Source organism: Eriocheir sinensis, chromosome 36, assembly GCF_024679095.1.
Source record: "Eriocheir sinensis breed Jianghai 21 chromosome 36, ASM2467909v1, whole genome shotgun sequence".
Classification (NCBI taxonomy): domain Eukaryota; kingdom Metazoa; phylum Arthropoda; class Malacostraca; order Decapoda; family Varunidae; genus Eriocheir; species Eriocheir sinensis.
This window is the reverse complement of record NC_066544.1, coordinates 10,778,388-10,793,277: the sequence shown is the minus strand read 5'-3', so window position 1 is coordinate 10,793,277 and position 14,890 is coordinate 10,778,388. Positions and strand designations below refer to the sequence as shown.

Sequence of the window (14,890 nt, the reverse complement as noted above, 5' to 3'; positions counted from 1 at the left end):
ACACCAGCACTAACAACAACACTTGATTCACTTCCCTCCCCTGCACACTCGGCTTCCCCGTCCCCCCAACAGCCAACACAAATATGCGTGTTATGCACCTAAAAGGGGCCCTGCGCATTACCATCCAGGATCTAGATCCAGATCCAGATTCTCTTCCTCCCTCTCCTCCTTCATTCCCCCCTCTCCTCTTCCACCTTGTTTCCTCTTCCTGCTTCACTATTTTTTTCTTTGTAGCTGTTTTTTCTTCATCTTTTTGTTATTATCTTCTATTTCTCATCTCCCTTTTTCTTTCCTCTCTCTACCTATCACTCTCTCTCTCTTTGGTTTTATTGACTATTTTACTTTTTCTCTTCCTTCTCCCTCATTACTGCTTATTATCATCCTTATTGTTGTTGATATTACTATATTACTTTTATTAATGTTATTATTATTATTATTATTATTATTATTATTATTATTATTATTATTATTATTATTATTATTATTATTATTATCATTATTATTATCATTATTGTTATCATTTATATTTAGCATTCCTCGCACATCCTCTCAGTTAACTCATCCTCGCTCTCATTCCTCTCCATCTTCATTCCTTCTCGTCTTTGGCCCCACGGCGATTACTGTTCTTTCTCCTCCTCCTCCTCCTCCTCCTCCTAAACCACCCACCTCCTCCTCCTCCTCCTCCGCCTCTTCATTCATTCATTCTCTTTTTTTCTTTAATGGCCGCTAAATCCCCTTCTTTTTCCTACTGATTCACTTTTCCTCTTTCCTCCCTGACTATTTTCCCCCCCTCACCTCGGCCTTAATTCCTCCTCCTCGTCTTCCCTCGTATTTAATTTCCTCCTCCTCCGCCTCTTCATTCATTTATTCTCTTTTTTTTTTTGTAATCGTTTCTTCCAAATTCCCTTCATTTTCCTCCTCTGATTCATTTTTCCTCTTTCCCCGACAGTATTACTACCTACACATGTATTAATAGTTGTATAATCACACTCTGTCCTGCCTGGGGGTTGGGGGTGCCCTTCTCCTTCTCCCTTTGTTGTTTACAACAAAACAAAACTATCAATCAATCAATCAGTATTTTTTTTTCCTTTGCATCGGCTATATTAAAAAAAAAAAAATCCTCTCCTTCATTTTTCTTTATTCCTCCATTTTCCTTTTCTTATCTATTCTCTCACACTCCCTCTTTGGTTTATCGAAATCTCCTACTACTACTTCAACTTCTACCTTGCGCTGACAAAAAATAAAGTACGGTGTAAATAACGCTAAAGAAACGCTCGTTTAATATTCGTTATAACTTCCCCGCGAAATGAAAGCTTATGTCCACACAGCCTATCGGCCTCTGGAGCTGCTAAAAATATTGGGTTCGCGTCTCCGTGTATCAAGTTGACGCTAAACAGAGAAAATCTTGAGTGAAAACCAGCAACTCCTAACCCTGTCTGCGGGAATGTAGGGAAGGCGAGCAAAAACGAGCAGAGGGTAAGGCTGATCTCTATAGTGCCAGACGCCTCCACCTTCAACATCAACTATTTCCAAAGGCCAGAAAAGAGGTTAATCGGGTTCTAATGGGCATTTTTTTAGGTTCATGGTACAGAGGAAGGGTCAGACTACCACCAGGGTCATGAAACTACCCGTGAAAATGTTCAGAACTCCTAGGAAAGCTTTGTCAAATATGTATGAATGCTCCCACACCTCCCACATCAACTCTTTCCAAAGCCCAGAAAAGAGGTCAATCGGGTTCTAATGGGTATTTTTTTAGGTTCATGGTACAGAGGAAGGGTCAGACTGCCACCAGGGTCATGAAACTACCCGTGGAAATGTTCAGAACTCCTAGGAAAGCCTTGTCAAATATGTGTGCATGTTTGGGCGCCGAAAATTTAATGTTTCAGAATGTGAGTTATGACCCGAAGTTCGTGTTGGGTTCGGCGTGTTTTCTGACCCCTGATAAAGAGTATGGGAGTAACGGGTTCAGGGTACTCCTCCTCTTCTTCCTCTTCCTTCAAATTACTTCTTTTCCTCCTCCTTGCCTTATAACTTCTCTTCCTCCTCCTCCTCCTCCAATTGTAGTCATAGCTAACACATCGGCTCCTCCTCCTCCTCCTCCTCTTCCATTTTTAATCAACGTTCACATTCTCCTCCTCTTCCTCTTATAGTTTCACTACTTCCTCTTCCTCCTCCCTCTTCTTCTCCTCCTTCTCCTCCTCATCTTATCTTTGCCTACACATCCTCTTTCTCTTCCTCTTACTGACACATCTTCCTTCTTTAGCTTCGCCTTTTTCCTCTTCCTCTTCCTTTTCCTGTTCAAAATTACACCTCCTCTTCCTTTTCTTACTGCACCTCCTCCTCCTCCTCCTCTCTTTCATTTCCTCTTCCAATTTCTTTTCTGCTTTTTCCTCCTCCTCCTCCTCCTTCAGTTACGCCTTTTTCCTCTTCCTCTTCTTGATCAAAATTACACCTCCTCCTCTTCCTCTTCTTCCTCTCCTGTTGATTATTATATTCCTCTTATTCTTACTTTTCTTCCTCTTCCAAAAACAAACTTCCTCTTCCTCTTCACTCTACTGTATAGCCTACTGAACCTCCTCTTACTTCTCAAAATAACACCTCCTCTTCTTCCTCTTCAAACTCTGCCTCCTCTTCATTTTAAGGAATCTCTCTCTCTCTCTCTCTCTCTCTCTCTCTCTCTCTCTCAAATGCGTATATACGTTAAATAAGAGCAAAAATAACGAAAAAAACATGGCAACTCACGATTTCACTCAATAATACAAAAACTGGCAGAGGAAAAAAAATTAAAAAAACACTCAAGACTTGAACCACGCTAACAGGTACTACTCAAGATGCCGTGCAGTGAACTAGGCCAGAGTAAAATAAATAAAATAAAATAACTCACAAACCAATCCTGCCATTCTACATCGTTCTAACTGATCAAAGAAGAAGGGGAAGAAGGAAAAAGGAAAGAACAGAAGGGATGGGAAGAAGAAAGAAGGGAAGAGGGAAAAAGGAAGGAAAGAAGGGATGGGAAGAAGGAAGAAGGAAAGAAGGAAGGAAAGAAGGAGAGAAGGAGAGAGAGAGAGAGAGAGAGAGAAGGGATGGGAAGAAGGAAGAAGGGAAGAGGGAAAAAGGAAGGAAAGAAGGAAAAGAAGGGATGAGAAGAAGGAAGAAGAGAAGAGGGAAAAAGGAAGGAAAGAAGGAAAAGAAGGGATGGGAAGAAGGAAGAACGGAAGAGGGAAAAAGGGAGGAAAAGAAGGGATGGGAAAAAGGAAGAAGAGAAGAGGGAAAAAGGAAGGAAAAGAAGGGATGGGAAGAAGGAAGAAGGAAAGAAGGAAGGAAAGAAGGAAAAGAAGGGATGGGAAGAAGGAAGAAGAGAAGAGAGAAAAAGGAAGGAAAAGAAGGGATGGGAAGAAGGAAGAAGAGAAGAGAGAAAAAGGAAGGAAAAGAAGGGATGGGAAGAAGGACGAAGAGAAGAGGGAAAAAGGAAGGAAAAGAAGGAAAAGAAGGGATGGGAAGAAGGAAGAAGGGAAGAGAGAAAAAGGAAGGAAAAGAAGGGATGGGAAGAAGGACGAAGAGAAGAGGGAAAAAGGAAGGAAAAGAAGGAAAAGAAGGGATGGGAAGAAGGAAGAAGGGAAGAGGGAAAAAGGAAGGAAAGAAGGAAAAGAAGGAAAAGAAGGGATGGGAAGAAGGAAGAAGGGAAGAGGGAAAAAGAAAGGAAGGAAAGGGAAAAAAGAAGAAAAACAAGATAAGAAAATCTATAAAAATACATAGACAAATAAACCGTGGCTTCCAAATGATAAATAAAAAAACTACCCACCAAAATTATTATTTTATATCAAGTTCATAATGATGATATATAATAATGCTTCTTATAGTAATGCCCTTTAAATTCTACTAATGTGCAGTGTACTAACGTGACAGTGACCCGTACTACTAACTTAATACTTATTCACAGATAATGCTTACGAATCAAGGCAAGACGGAGGCTATTCGGTCGTGTGTGTGTGTGTGTGTGTGTGTTATTCCCTTGCAGTCTGATCACAAGTTGGACTCGTAATCGCCAGCCAGTACCCTCCCAGAAGAAACTTTGGAGCTTGTTAGCCGATCACTGGGCTGAAGTCTGAAGTGGTAATCTAACAGTTTCCTTTCCTCATCCTCCTCCCTTGAACACTCCCACTCCTGCCCATCCCCCCCATACCAAGATGAGATAGTAATTGTTATCCTCTTAATTGATTATTATCCACTTGTTAATTTCTTCCCATCTAGCTTTACACACTTCATAATCTCTCTCTCTCTCTCTCTCTCTCTCTCTCTCTCTCTCTCTCTCTCTCTCTCTCTCTCTGCAAAATTACCTAACTTTAAGCCTACTAAGCCATTCACTCTCGTGCTTAACATACAGCTATCTATCTATCTATATCTATCTATCTATCTGAGCATGACAGTCACCAGCAGGAGGGGGAGATATTAGCTTAATGGCATGGAGGAAATGTCTGAGAAGCAGAACTTTACCTGAATACTCAGTGCTGTGTGTTATCCGTCTGCTTCGTTGGCACCACACACACACACAGACACACACACACACACACACACACAGCCCGGTAGCTCAGGGGTAGAGCGTCTGGCTCACAACCAGAAGGACCGGGGTTCGATTCCCCGGCCGGGTGAAGATAAGTTGGGTTTATCTCCTTTCACGTGTAGCCCCTGTTCACCTAGGAGTGAGTAGGTACGTGACGTAAGGCGAGGAGTTGTGACCTCGTTGTTGCAGTGTGTTGTGTCTGAGTGGTCTCAGTCCTACCCAAAGATCGGTACTACGAGCTCTGTGCTCTTCCGTAGGGGAACAGCTGGCTGTCTCGAGAGAGACCCGCAGCAGACCAGGAGGTGAATGACACACACACACACACACACACACACACTTGTATACATGTTTTTCCTGCCTTCAAACACCTGTGATGCAGAGGTGTGTGTGTGGGTGGGGGGGTGGGAGTATGGTATGCATGTATGCCTGTACCTATGTGTAAATGCAAGAATGCATGTATGCATATTTGTGTATAAAAATACCAATACAGCCCATTTTGATGGGCTCTTTTATATAACGACAAATGTTTTCTTATTTTCTAGTCTGTGGCTCATGACCAAGATCTGTGTGGAAAATGATATGATGATGATAATGACAAGGACACATAAATGATGCAACAAGGCCATGAAAGGATGCATCCCGTAAACAGCTTTGGTGAAGGATGCCGGTGAAGGCGACACAACATGTGCTGCTCTGGCACATATACAATCACACCTTTTATGCTTCCCACGGCTGCTGCACATATTTTGACTGGAAACACCACAAAAACTAAAGCTAACAGGTAATGTGTCAGTAGATTGAGCTCCTCGTTGATATGTGGAGTATTAATGGCAAGACCTGCACATTAATCTTCAGTAAGCTCCATGACCTAAAGCCGTAAGCCATGAACACTTCTTGTATCACAAAAACAACTCTGCTCCTCAGCACGGAGCCACACTGAAAGACTGCGTAATTAACAGGACAAGATTGATTTTTAGTCACTTAATAGTGACAGTGTTGTGAAGAGTGAGTTCTATTATTGCCTAATTTGCCTGAATTTATAACCACATTGATCCCCTGCCTTTTTCCTGCATTCACAGCAAAGGGCAGGGCTTGAGTATTTCTTACCTTCCTACCAGGTTAGTTTCTATATTGCATATTATTATCACATCATGGAATCCAAATATACAGCAGAGTATATACCAATATCTCACCTTAGATTCTAACATCACATTGGCAAACAAAATTAATAAACACTGAAAACAAGCTACCGTTTTCTTTCTAACATTTTCGGAACCACAGATTCATGTCTTGTCAAATAGCTGCTGAGTTTTCCAGACCACACACAACAGACTAATGCTCAAAAACACTACTATATAATTAAACTCATCAAACAAAGGTAACTAGTTTTGAATGATGTGACGCGATCTTATAAAGCTAAACGTCAAAAAAACTTTATACATCAGACATCGGCACAATGTGATACCTGCTCACAACGAAACAATTAAACTAATGAAAATACTTTATACTAATGAAAACTCTGAAGTAAACAAACTCATTTCCATTAACCCTTTCCATTCGTGACACAGATGTCGGCGTCACAGTATGGAAAGGGTCAAGAGGAAATGGAAGAGGATTAATCCTCTTCTAAACCTCTCAATCCTCCTCTAAATTCCTCTTAATCCTCTTCTATTTCCTCTTAAGAGGTTTAGAAGAGTATTGAGAGGATATGGAAGAGGATTAAGAGGTTTAGAAGAGGACTAACCCTTTCCATATGGTGACGCCGTCGGACGCCCATTGGACACCGACGTCGGCGTCACCGGAGTGATAACGTGATGCATGCTAGTCACCTACAAACAACTATATAATGCAAACTACCTGGGTTAGTCATTACTGTACTAAGTGTACAGCTCTAGTGCATCATTCTCCTTCCCTAGCCATCCCCTGGTCTGGCGTACCTTCAGCTAACACTGCCTCTGACTCCTCCTGCTCCTGTGTGGGGAAAGGTTCTGGTTCTCCTGCACTCTGAATGCTTCTCTCCTCTTCATCCTCATCCTCAATCCCCCGGACCTCCTCAGACAGCTCCTCAAATTCTATTGCGTTGATGCGAAGAAGAGATCGATGCAGGAAACTGAGAGAAGGAGAGACAGGCAACATGAATCACTGAAAACGATGGTTCACACCTTGGTAATGTAGCAATACAACCAAATGAACAGCTCTATGGTAAACTTAAAAAGTAAAATGTTTCAAAAGGAATAAAGACTGTAATCATTTTATTGTCTTGTTTTGAGTAACTTGATGCTGTAACATATCACAGCACCAATTTCAAAAGAAGCATTTTAATTCATACCTGATGATGATAAGAGGGCAGAAGAGCAGCACAGCCGCCATGAAGAAGGGGAAGCCCTTCAGTACGTGTCTGGTGGCCGGGTACAGGCTGTTGAACACGCCCGAGGCCAGTAGGGTGCAGCTGTTCTCCAGCAGAGCCACAAAAGCAAACAGGGTGCCTGCAAAAGATAACATTTAAAGTTATTTATGTAGCTTTACAAAGTACCCTTCAGTTTTATGTCAGTAGCTTTAGCTTACCTATAGTATAAATAAAGAATTTCTGTAGTCTGGTTTCTTTATAAACATGTTTCATATCACAGAAAACTTTTTAACTGACAATTTTTCATTTCAAGGTTGGACATTCCTCTTCCAAGTCTGTATGTCTTTATCACTGGTGTGAAATCCTAAACCTTGACAATCCCAAAAACTAACAAAAGGTATACGAGGTCTTCAATTCATGATATCACTGAAAGTCAGTTAGGTAGCCATGTTTATGTATGCATAACCACCATACAGGGTTGACTCATGCTTCCAACATCACCTTGTTCATTAGGCTCCACCAGCTTGGACATGGCAGCACGCAGAGTAGACACTGGCCAGCTGCTGAGCAAGGCAATTGCTGCACCTGTTTAAGAAGGTTAAACAATACTCAGACTCCTGGGCATTATACACTGACCAGACAATATAATACTGAAAAGTGACTCCATAATGTCAAAACTTTGTCAAAAAAATTGTGCTATCATACTTCAAGGCAGTTGCTTATAAAATCTACAATAAATCTTTAAAAATGTTGCATAAACATAACATATAAAAAAAGTTGCATCATGTCAACAAATATCTTACATGCACAAAGTGTCTCATCAATGTATAAAGGTCTACCGTTTACTGGTTATGAAGTACTGATACTTACTGCTGAAGATTGTTGCATCATTCCAGGCCAGCGCCAGGAACACCAGCCCTGCCACCTTGCTGAGCAGCCCTGCCGCCACCAGGAGCATGTCCGGGGCACGCGAGCACAGCGGCAGCACCACCACCAGGGACAGCACACCCAGCCCATACTTGAGGGAGAAGTACCATGTGTACTTCACAAACGGCCACTCAATGGGCTTGTCCTTCACATACAGGTAGGATATGTCAATCTCCCCTGCAAGAGTGAAATATGGTCTAAGATTATGATGACAAGAAATCCATTGCAGTTCAGTATTTAAAGAATATACGAAGAACCCAAATGGGGGCTTGCCTGAAGTTACATAGGTCATTAATATTATTGTTACAAATATGGAGTTTGTGTGTGCGAGGTGTTTGGTGCGAAAGGGTGTGTTGGCGAGAAGTGAACTCTGTGAGTGTGGGGTGGCATGGGCACAGAGCAGGGAATCAGAACAGAGCTGCCACTGAGAGGTGACACACACACACACTGTCTGTGCCCAGCGTCCCTTTGTGTCTGCCTGTGTTAGCCTGTGTGCCTCAGCATGCCTGGATTTTGTGTGCTTGTGCCTGAAGAACAATGTACTGTGCTCCTGTGCTTGCCAATAAAGTGAAATAGCTGTTTCAGTGCGTTTTGTGTTATACCCACCTCCCATGTCTGCCCCCACCTCTGTGGGGTGTCTGGGTTGCTGTGCTCTGAGCTGTTCTGATTTCACTAGCTGTGTTATTTACACTGCCTGCCTGTGGGTGTGTGATTCATCCTGGTGTTGGTGGGTTGGTGCAACATTATTGGTTCAATCATCTATAACTTATGTACTTAGGCTTTCAACTTCAACACACTTGGTATCCAGATGCAGCTATGAACTTCAGTCTTCACATATGTACACTACATGATCGAGTGATGTGTCACAGAGCCACAGCTTTGCCATATATACACTAACTCTCACTGTAAATAAGACAGTACTACTAAGGTGCTTCGAGGATAATAAGAGCTATGAACACGTCAAGGAGTTCCCACCTGCTGTACAGAACATGATGACTGATGCTGCCGCCAACAGCCACAGCAGGCAGGTTCGGCGATTCTCCTGCCGGTGTTTGAAGACAGTGACAACAGACCGCCTCAGGTGGTGGAAGGTGCAGCCACTTTTCACCCACGAGGCCTCAGCAGGACGTCTGGCACAGTGATGATGATAAAAAGTTAAAAGACGTGTGCTAAGATCATGTACACGCTTATGGCAAAACAATGCCTATTTCACAAGTTAGAAGCAAGAAAAATAGAACCACTTGAAAGTTTTGGTTGTTAGAGGTAAATCAAAATTCACTTCATCTACCTGGGGCGAATGTTGCGAACGAAGATGACGATGTAGATGATGATTAGAGCGTGTAGAGCCATGATGATGGTGAATGTGGCGGACCTGCAAGAACAAAACAAAGACAATTGCAGTTATCATCACTTCCTTCCTTCTTCCTTTCCCAGAAAAATGGACAGAACAGTAATACATACAACTAGTATTCCTGGTAATGTCAGAATTCAATCTCTCAGTTTCATCAGGGCTTAATAACAGGTTATGATTATACCACAGGAAATATGCAGAACAAAACACCATACACTGAATGTCAGTAATGTATGCACCAAGTACATCCTCCTGACCTGCCCCAAGCCTGCTGTATCCACCCACCCAGCATGGGGCCCAGTGTCCCTCCGATGTAGATCATGCTTTCCAGTATACCCACATGGACAGTCCTTGTCTGGGCACTACTCACCTAGGGGAGCAAGATGCTTGTGAGCATTATTCTATTGGGAAATGGTGCTATTAAGGACCTGAAAATCTTTATATTCAACTCAATTTTCATTACAAATTAAAACATTGAATTTACATGGATAGATTGTTTTAGCAAAGTTCAAGGTGTATACTTATTGTTATAGGTAATGAATCTTTATCATGACTATACACAACATGGAGGCAAGAGCTTACTTGGGCGACATAGCTCATACAGGTCATAATACAGGAGCTGAAGCCACCGCCACAGCCTGTTATGACAGATGCCAGCAGGACCAGTGACACGGGCGCCTCGGTCAGCTTCACGCTCAACACAATGTACACAAAACTGGCAAACACAGCAGCTGAAAGTAATACAGGTGGCATATTTTAACAGCCAAAACTAGATAAAATTTATCTCATTTTACATAAAAAAATAGTGTAAAGTGGCAAGATCTTAAGATGATTAAGGAGGGAAGAAGTCCCCATAGGAGTTTCCACATTAATTGACCTAGTATTAGTGACTCTAGGGGGGATAAGTCCTTGACACACAATGCTACACCACTTTAATAAACCATCTCACCTAAGGGGGGCAGCAGCATGGGAACCTTGCGGCCGAAGGTGTCGCTCCAGGAGCCAAGAAACTGTGCAGTGATGATGGAGGAGAGGGAGAGGGAGAAGGTGGAGCCCAACACCCAGTGGGAGGAGGCGGCCTGCACTGTGTCCAGGGCGTCACTGTTCTTGCTGGAGTACAGGTCATCACACACGTCCTGGCTGAAGTCCCCCAGACACACCTGGTACATGGACACACAGCCAAAGTTAATGTTAGGAGAGGGAATCACACACCTGTTAGCAGTTCACACACCCAACGTGTCTAATCATTACTTGGTATACATGACTAAACTAATCAAGCAACTACTGCTAATGACACCTTTGAATTGAGAGTTCAAAGATCAGTGCTCAGGCCTGTGTTGTTCAAATATGAAGCTTCTACACAATAAGGAAAAAAATATTAAGCCCCAACAAACAACATAAAAAAAAAAAAAATACACCTAACTTCACCAAATAAAGTAACCTAATCTCACTTAATAAAGTAGTAAACAGCCTAACCCTACTGTGCAATCTAGTATATAATCTAATCTAAGCTAACCTAGTCTAATGGCAGCAAACAACTAAAAGGTTAGGAAGTTATATTCTTGATTTATCACATGACTTCATAGCAGCATAGCAAACACTATTCTGACATCACAACAACCTGCTGGGGCAGTACAAGGCTCATAGGTACAGTCTATCCATCACCTTGGTGTATATGACATCCTGCAGTGCTGGGAGAAGGATGAACACAGCCAGCATGTACAGGAACAGCACAGGCTCCACCGTGACCCTGTAGCACCCCACAGCCATGGTGGCGAGGATGACCCAGCACCTTCAGATAAAAGTATTGACGCTGGACACCCTCACTCACACCTCTCGGCCCAATGACACGCCTAAGCAAAGGCAAGACGAGGGTATGGCTTTACCTTCCCTAGATGAGAGAGGGAGAAAATAAGGATAAAAAGTCTGTAAGTGAATAAATAAGCACATAGAAAAGGGTCTCTGGGGTAGCTTTTCCTCCTTCACTAGACGAGAAGTGTTTAAAACATTAACCCCTTGACTACGGCTTTCCTACAATAAGACATCACTAAGCTAAAGGAATGGAACAAAAAGTGGCTGCTACAATTCAAAGAAGAAAAATGTAGTCATGCACCTTGGGAGGGGATATCCAGCATACCAATACCACATGGGAAACACTCCACTATCCACCACAGAAGCAGAGAAAGACCTGGGACTATATGTTATCAGGCTACCAGTAAAAGCCAAATCCGTGCTAATTGCAGCGGATGGGTTAAATAGCTGCCAAAGAATACAGCAATGTTAGTTCACAGCTTTGAAGGCCAGTCTTTATAATAACCAGAGTTTCTCAGGTTCTAAAGAGGAAGCAGAAGGGTCACATGTGCACTGATCAACACGTAAAGTCAGTATTATTCCAGAAGTACACCCATCTCAGTGAAGGACCAGTGTGAGTGGGTGTAATTCTGTAGTACTGCCGAGAAATGCCAGAATGGGGAAAATAAGTTAACTGTTGACTGTCAAATACCTCGAAATAGGCAAACGTAATTTCAAGAGGTAAAGAAAAGAGCAAATATGTGGAAAATGGACATCTGGTAACTGGGAAATACAGTAGTTCAAAATAAACAAACATAAGGCAAAATGGTAAAAAATGAGCCAAGACAAGGAAAATAAATGTCTAATATCTGAAAAATAGCTCAAATTAGGCAAACAGGTAAAGAAAAAGAGTAAGAGGGAATATAGAGGAGGCAAAAAAAGGGGAAGGGGAAATAAAGAGGAAGTAAAGAAGAGGAGGCAAAGAAAGAGGAAGGGGAAATAAAGAGGAAATAAAGAGGAGGAGGCAAAGAAAAAGGGGAAGAGGAAATAATGAGGAAGTAAAGAGGAGGTAAAGAAAAAGAGGAAGAGGAAATAATGAAGGAGTAAAGAGGAGGCAAAGAAAGAGGAAGAGGAAATCGAGGAAGTAAAGAGGAGGCAAAGAAAAAGAGGAAGAGGTAATAATGAGGAAGTAAAGAGGAGACAAAGAAAAAGAGGAAGAGGAAATAAAGAGGAAGTAAAGAGTTAAATAAGACAGCATATTATGAAAACATAGCATCTGTACACTGTCAAATAGTTTATAATAGGCAAACATAACATCCTGAAGCAAAGAAAATAGCCAAAACAAGGAAAATAATTGTCTATAAACTGAGATATATAGCATAAAATAGGAAAAAAGGTAAAGAAGAGGTAAAGAAAAAGAAAACGGGAAATAAAGAGGAAGGAAAGGTATAAAGAGCGTGTCTGTCTATCTGTCAACTGTCAAATAGCATGAAATAGGCAAGGAGCTAAAGAAATGAGGTAATGAAAAGGAAAAAAAAAGTGAAGAGGAAATAAAGAGAAAGGAAAGGTAAAAAGAGCGTGTCTGTCTGTCTGTCAACTGTCAAATAGCATAAAATTGGCAAAGAGGTAAAGAAAAAGAAAAAAAAAGTTGAGGAAATAAAGAGGAAGGAAAGGTAAAAAGGGCGCCTGTCTGCTTATCTGTCAACTGTCACATAGCATAAAATTGGCAAAGAGGTAAAGAAAAAGAAAAAAAAAGTTGAGGAAATAAAGAGGAAGGAAAGGTAAAAAGGGCGCCTGTCTGCTTATCTGTCAACTGTCAAATAGCATAAAATTGGCAAAGAGGTAAAAAGAAAAAAAAAGTTGATGAAATAAAGAGGAAGGAAAGGTAAAAAGGGTGCCTGTCTGCTTATCTGTCAACTGTCAAATAGCATAAAATTGGCAAAGAGGTAAAAAGAAAAAAAAAGTTGAGGAAATAAAGAGGAAGGAAAGGTAAAAAGGGCGCCTGTCTGCTTATCTGTCAACTGTCAAATAGCATAAAATTGACAAACGTAACATCTAGAAGCAAATAAAAAAAGTCAAAATAAGAAAAATAATCCTCTATGAACCATAAAAAAGCAAAAAAATAGGCAAACGCACCATTAGCAAGGGCGTGTCAGTGACCAACCACACGAAGCTGTCAACGGGTCATTTTTCTTTCACTTCCACAAGCTTTAAAACGTCACTCCGCGTCCCACAAGCTTGACGTAGTGTTCCTCAGGTCATTGCGTAGCCCCACGAGTGCTGTCCGGGTCTGGCAGGGCTGATAAGGCGGAGTAATAAAGGAGTTTGTGAGGAGGACTGTGACTGTCATGCGCGGGGTCGGACTGTTTTCACGTCGCTTTGTTTGTTTCCTTCCGGTGGTGTTGTTGTGAGCTGTCTCCTTGTTGTGAGTTGTCCCTCTTCTTCTTCTTTTTTCTTTTTTGACCTATAACGCTTTGTATCGCTTGTTAGGTACGTCCTCCTTCTCAATACTTCTGATACTTCACACCATGCACTTAGTTACTTATAATTTACAGCTGCGCACCCTTATATATATATACTTCTCCCTAAGCTGATCGATGTTTTCAGCTCTTTTTTTTCCCCTGGCTTTGCTTTTCTACTAGTATGCCCTGTTGTTAAGTTTTCACTATTACAGTTTTCTTCTCACTCCACTTTCACTGCTCAGTTCTTTTTTTCCCAACAGCATGCCAGAATTTTTTTTGTGTGTAAGGTACGTACTATTAATTTCACTGCGCTTCCTCCTCCCACTATTCTGAGATGTCCCACCCTGGTCTGCGCATGCGTGATCATAAGGTTTATCTCAGTTCTCCTCTATATAGTTCTCCGTTTGGATACACGAGTTTATCTATCTATCTTATCTATCCATCTGTATCTCTCTATCTACATATCTGTACGTGCCTTGAACTCGATCTATATATAGGTAGCTACAAGGAGACAAGGAAAATCACGATATATATATATATATATATATATATATATATATATATATATATATATATATATATATATATATATATATATATATATATATATATATATATATATAGGCAAGCTTATTATGAGATATTCAAAGACTCAGTGCAGTGAATGAATTATAATAAATAACTTTAATTACTATTTCATCATATATGGTTTTCCTTGTCTTCTATAAGTTCTCCGCTTGGTTCAATGGATATACGCAAGCTTGATATATCAATCTATCTTTGTCTATCAACTTATCAATCCATTTATATCTATACTATATATCTATATGCGCAGATAGGGTTCGATCGAGGTATACGTTACGTACAGCTCATGATAGCGGACATAACATATAACACCACACATACCAAGGATATGGGATGAAATTATGTATTGCACTCTGGCATACGTACGTTTGAGTTATAACGAAAAGCTACATAGAACATTTGAGAATCAATACAACGCAAACCAACACCCCCTGATCGAATTCCTGTCCGTGTCACGTCCTGTCACAAGCGGGAAGGGAGTGGCGGGGTAGGAAGTGTGGGCGCCTGCTGACACTCCATTTCTTCTATTCCTCATTATCTTTTCTATTATTCCATCCTCTTCTGTCCTTGTATGCAAACTTTCCTTCTATCTACATAACAGTAGTCCCAATTGTTCCTGAATGGCTAATTATCTGTCGCTGTAGAGGTATTTAAACAATTGGTAATTGTGTTGTAAATATATATATCTTAAAGTATATATGTGATCAGGGGTGTTACCTGTAGAACTCTTCATATGAGAGGGTGAAAAATTAAATCCAGAATCATTCAATTTGTCTAAGTAGGACTACATATAATGGATGGACGGATGATGGACGTTATGATTGTGCGCTCCTGAAACTGCCGACTCGACAACGGTATAATTATTT

General features: G+C 41.2%; 1 protein-coding gene and 1 non-coding gene across 3 annotated transcripts; one reads left to right on the top strand and one right to left on the bottom strand.

The window, feature by feature from the left end:
• Window positions 1-3,802: 3,802 nt before the first annotated feature.
• On the bottom strand, window positions 3,803-13,379 carry LOC127007782 (proton-coupled folate transporter-like). 2 transcript variants are annotated; one of them, XM_050879089.1, is made up of 11 exons: window positions 13,142-13,379; window positions 10,852-11,077; window positions 10,136-10,346; window positions 9,769-9,917; window positions 9,444-9,556; window positions 9,124-9,207; window positions 8,811-8,965; window positions 7,779-8,012; window positions 7,410-7,493; window positions 6,891-7,047; window positions 3,803-6,671 (listed from the first exon to the last, which is right to left on the bottom strand). In XM_050879089.1, the coding sequence occupies exons 2-11, from the start codon at window positions 10,954-10,956 to the stop codon at window positions 6,461-6,463; spliced, it is 1,503 nt and encodes a 500-aa protein (XP_050735046.1). In that variant the 5' UTR covers window positions 10,957-11,077; window positions 13,142-13,379; the 3' UTR covers window positions 3,803-6,460. The 2 variants fall into 2 exon arrangements, with proteins under 2 accessions (XP_050735046.1, XP_050735045.1); XM_050879088.1 differs by having other exon boundaries at window positions 13,114-13,378.
• On the top strand, window positions 4,578-4,650 carry Trnav-cac (transfer RNA valine (anticodon CAC)). The gene has a single exon. It is a non-coding gene; the product is annotated as a tRNA-Val (tRNA).
• Window positions 13,380-14,890: the final 1,511 nt, after the last annotated feature.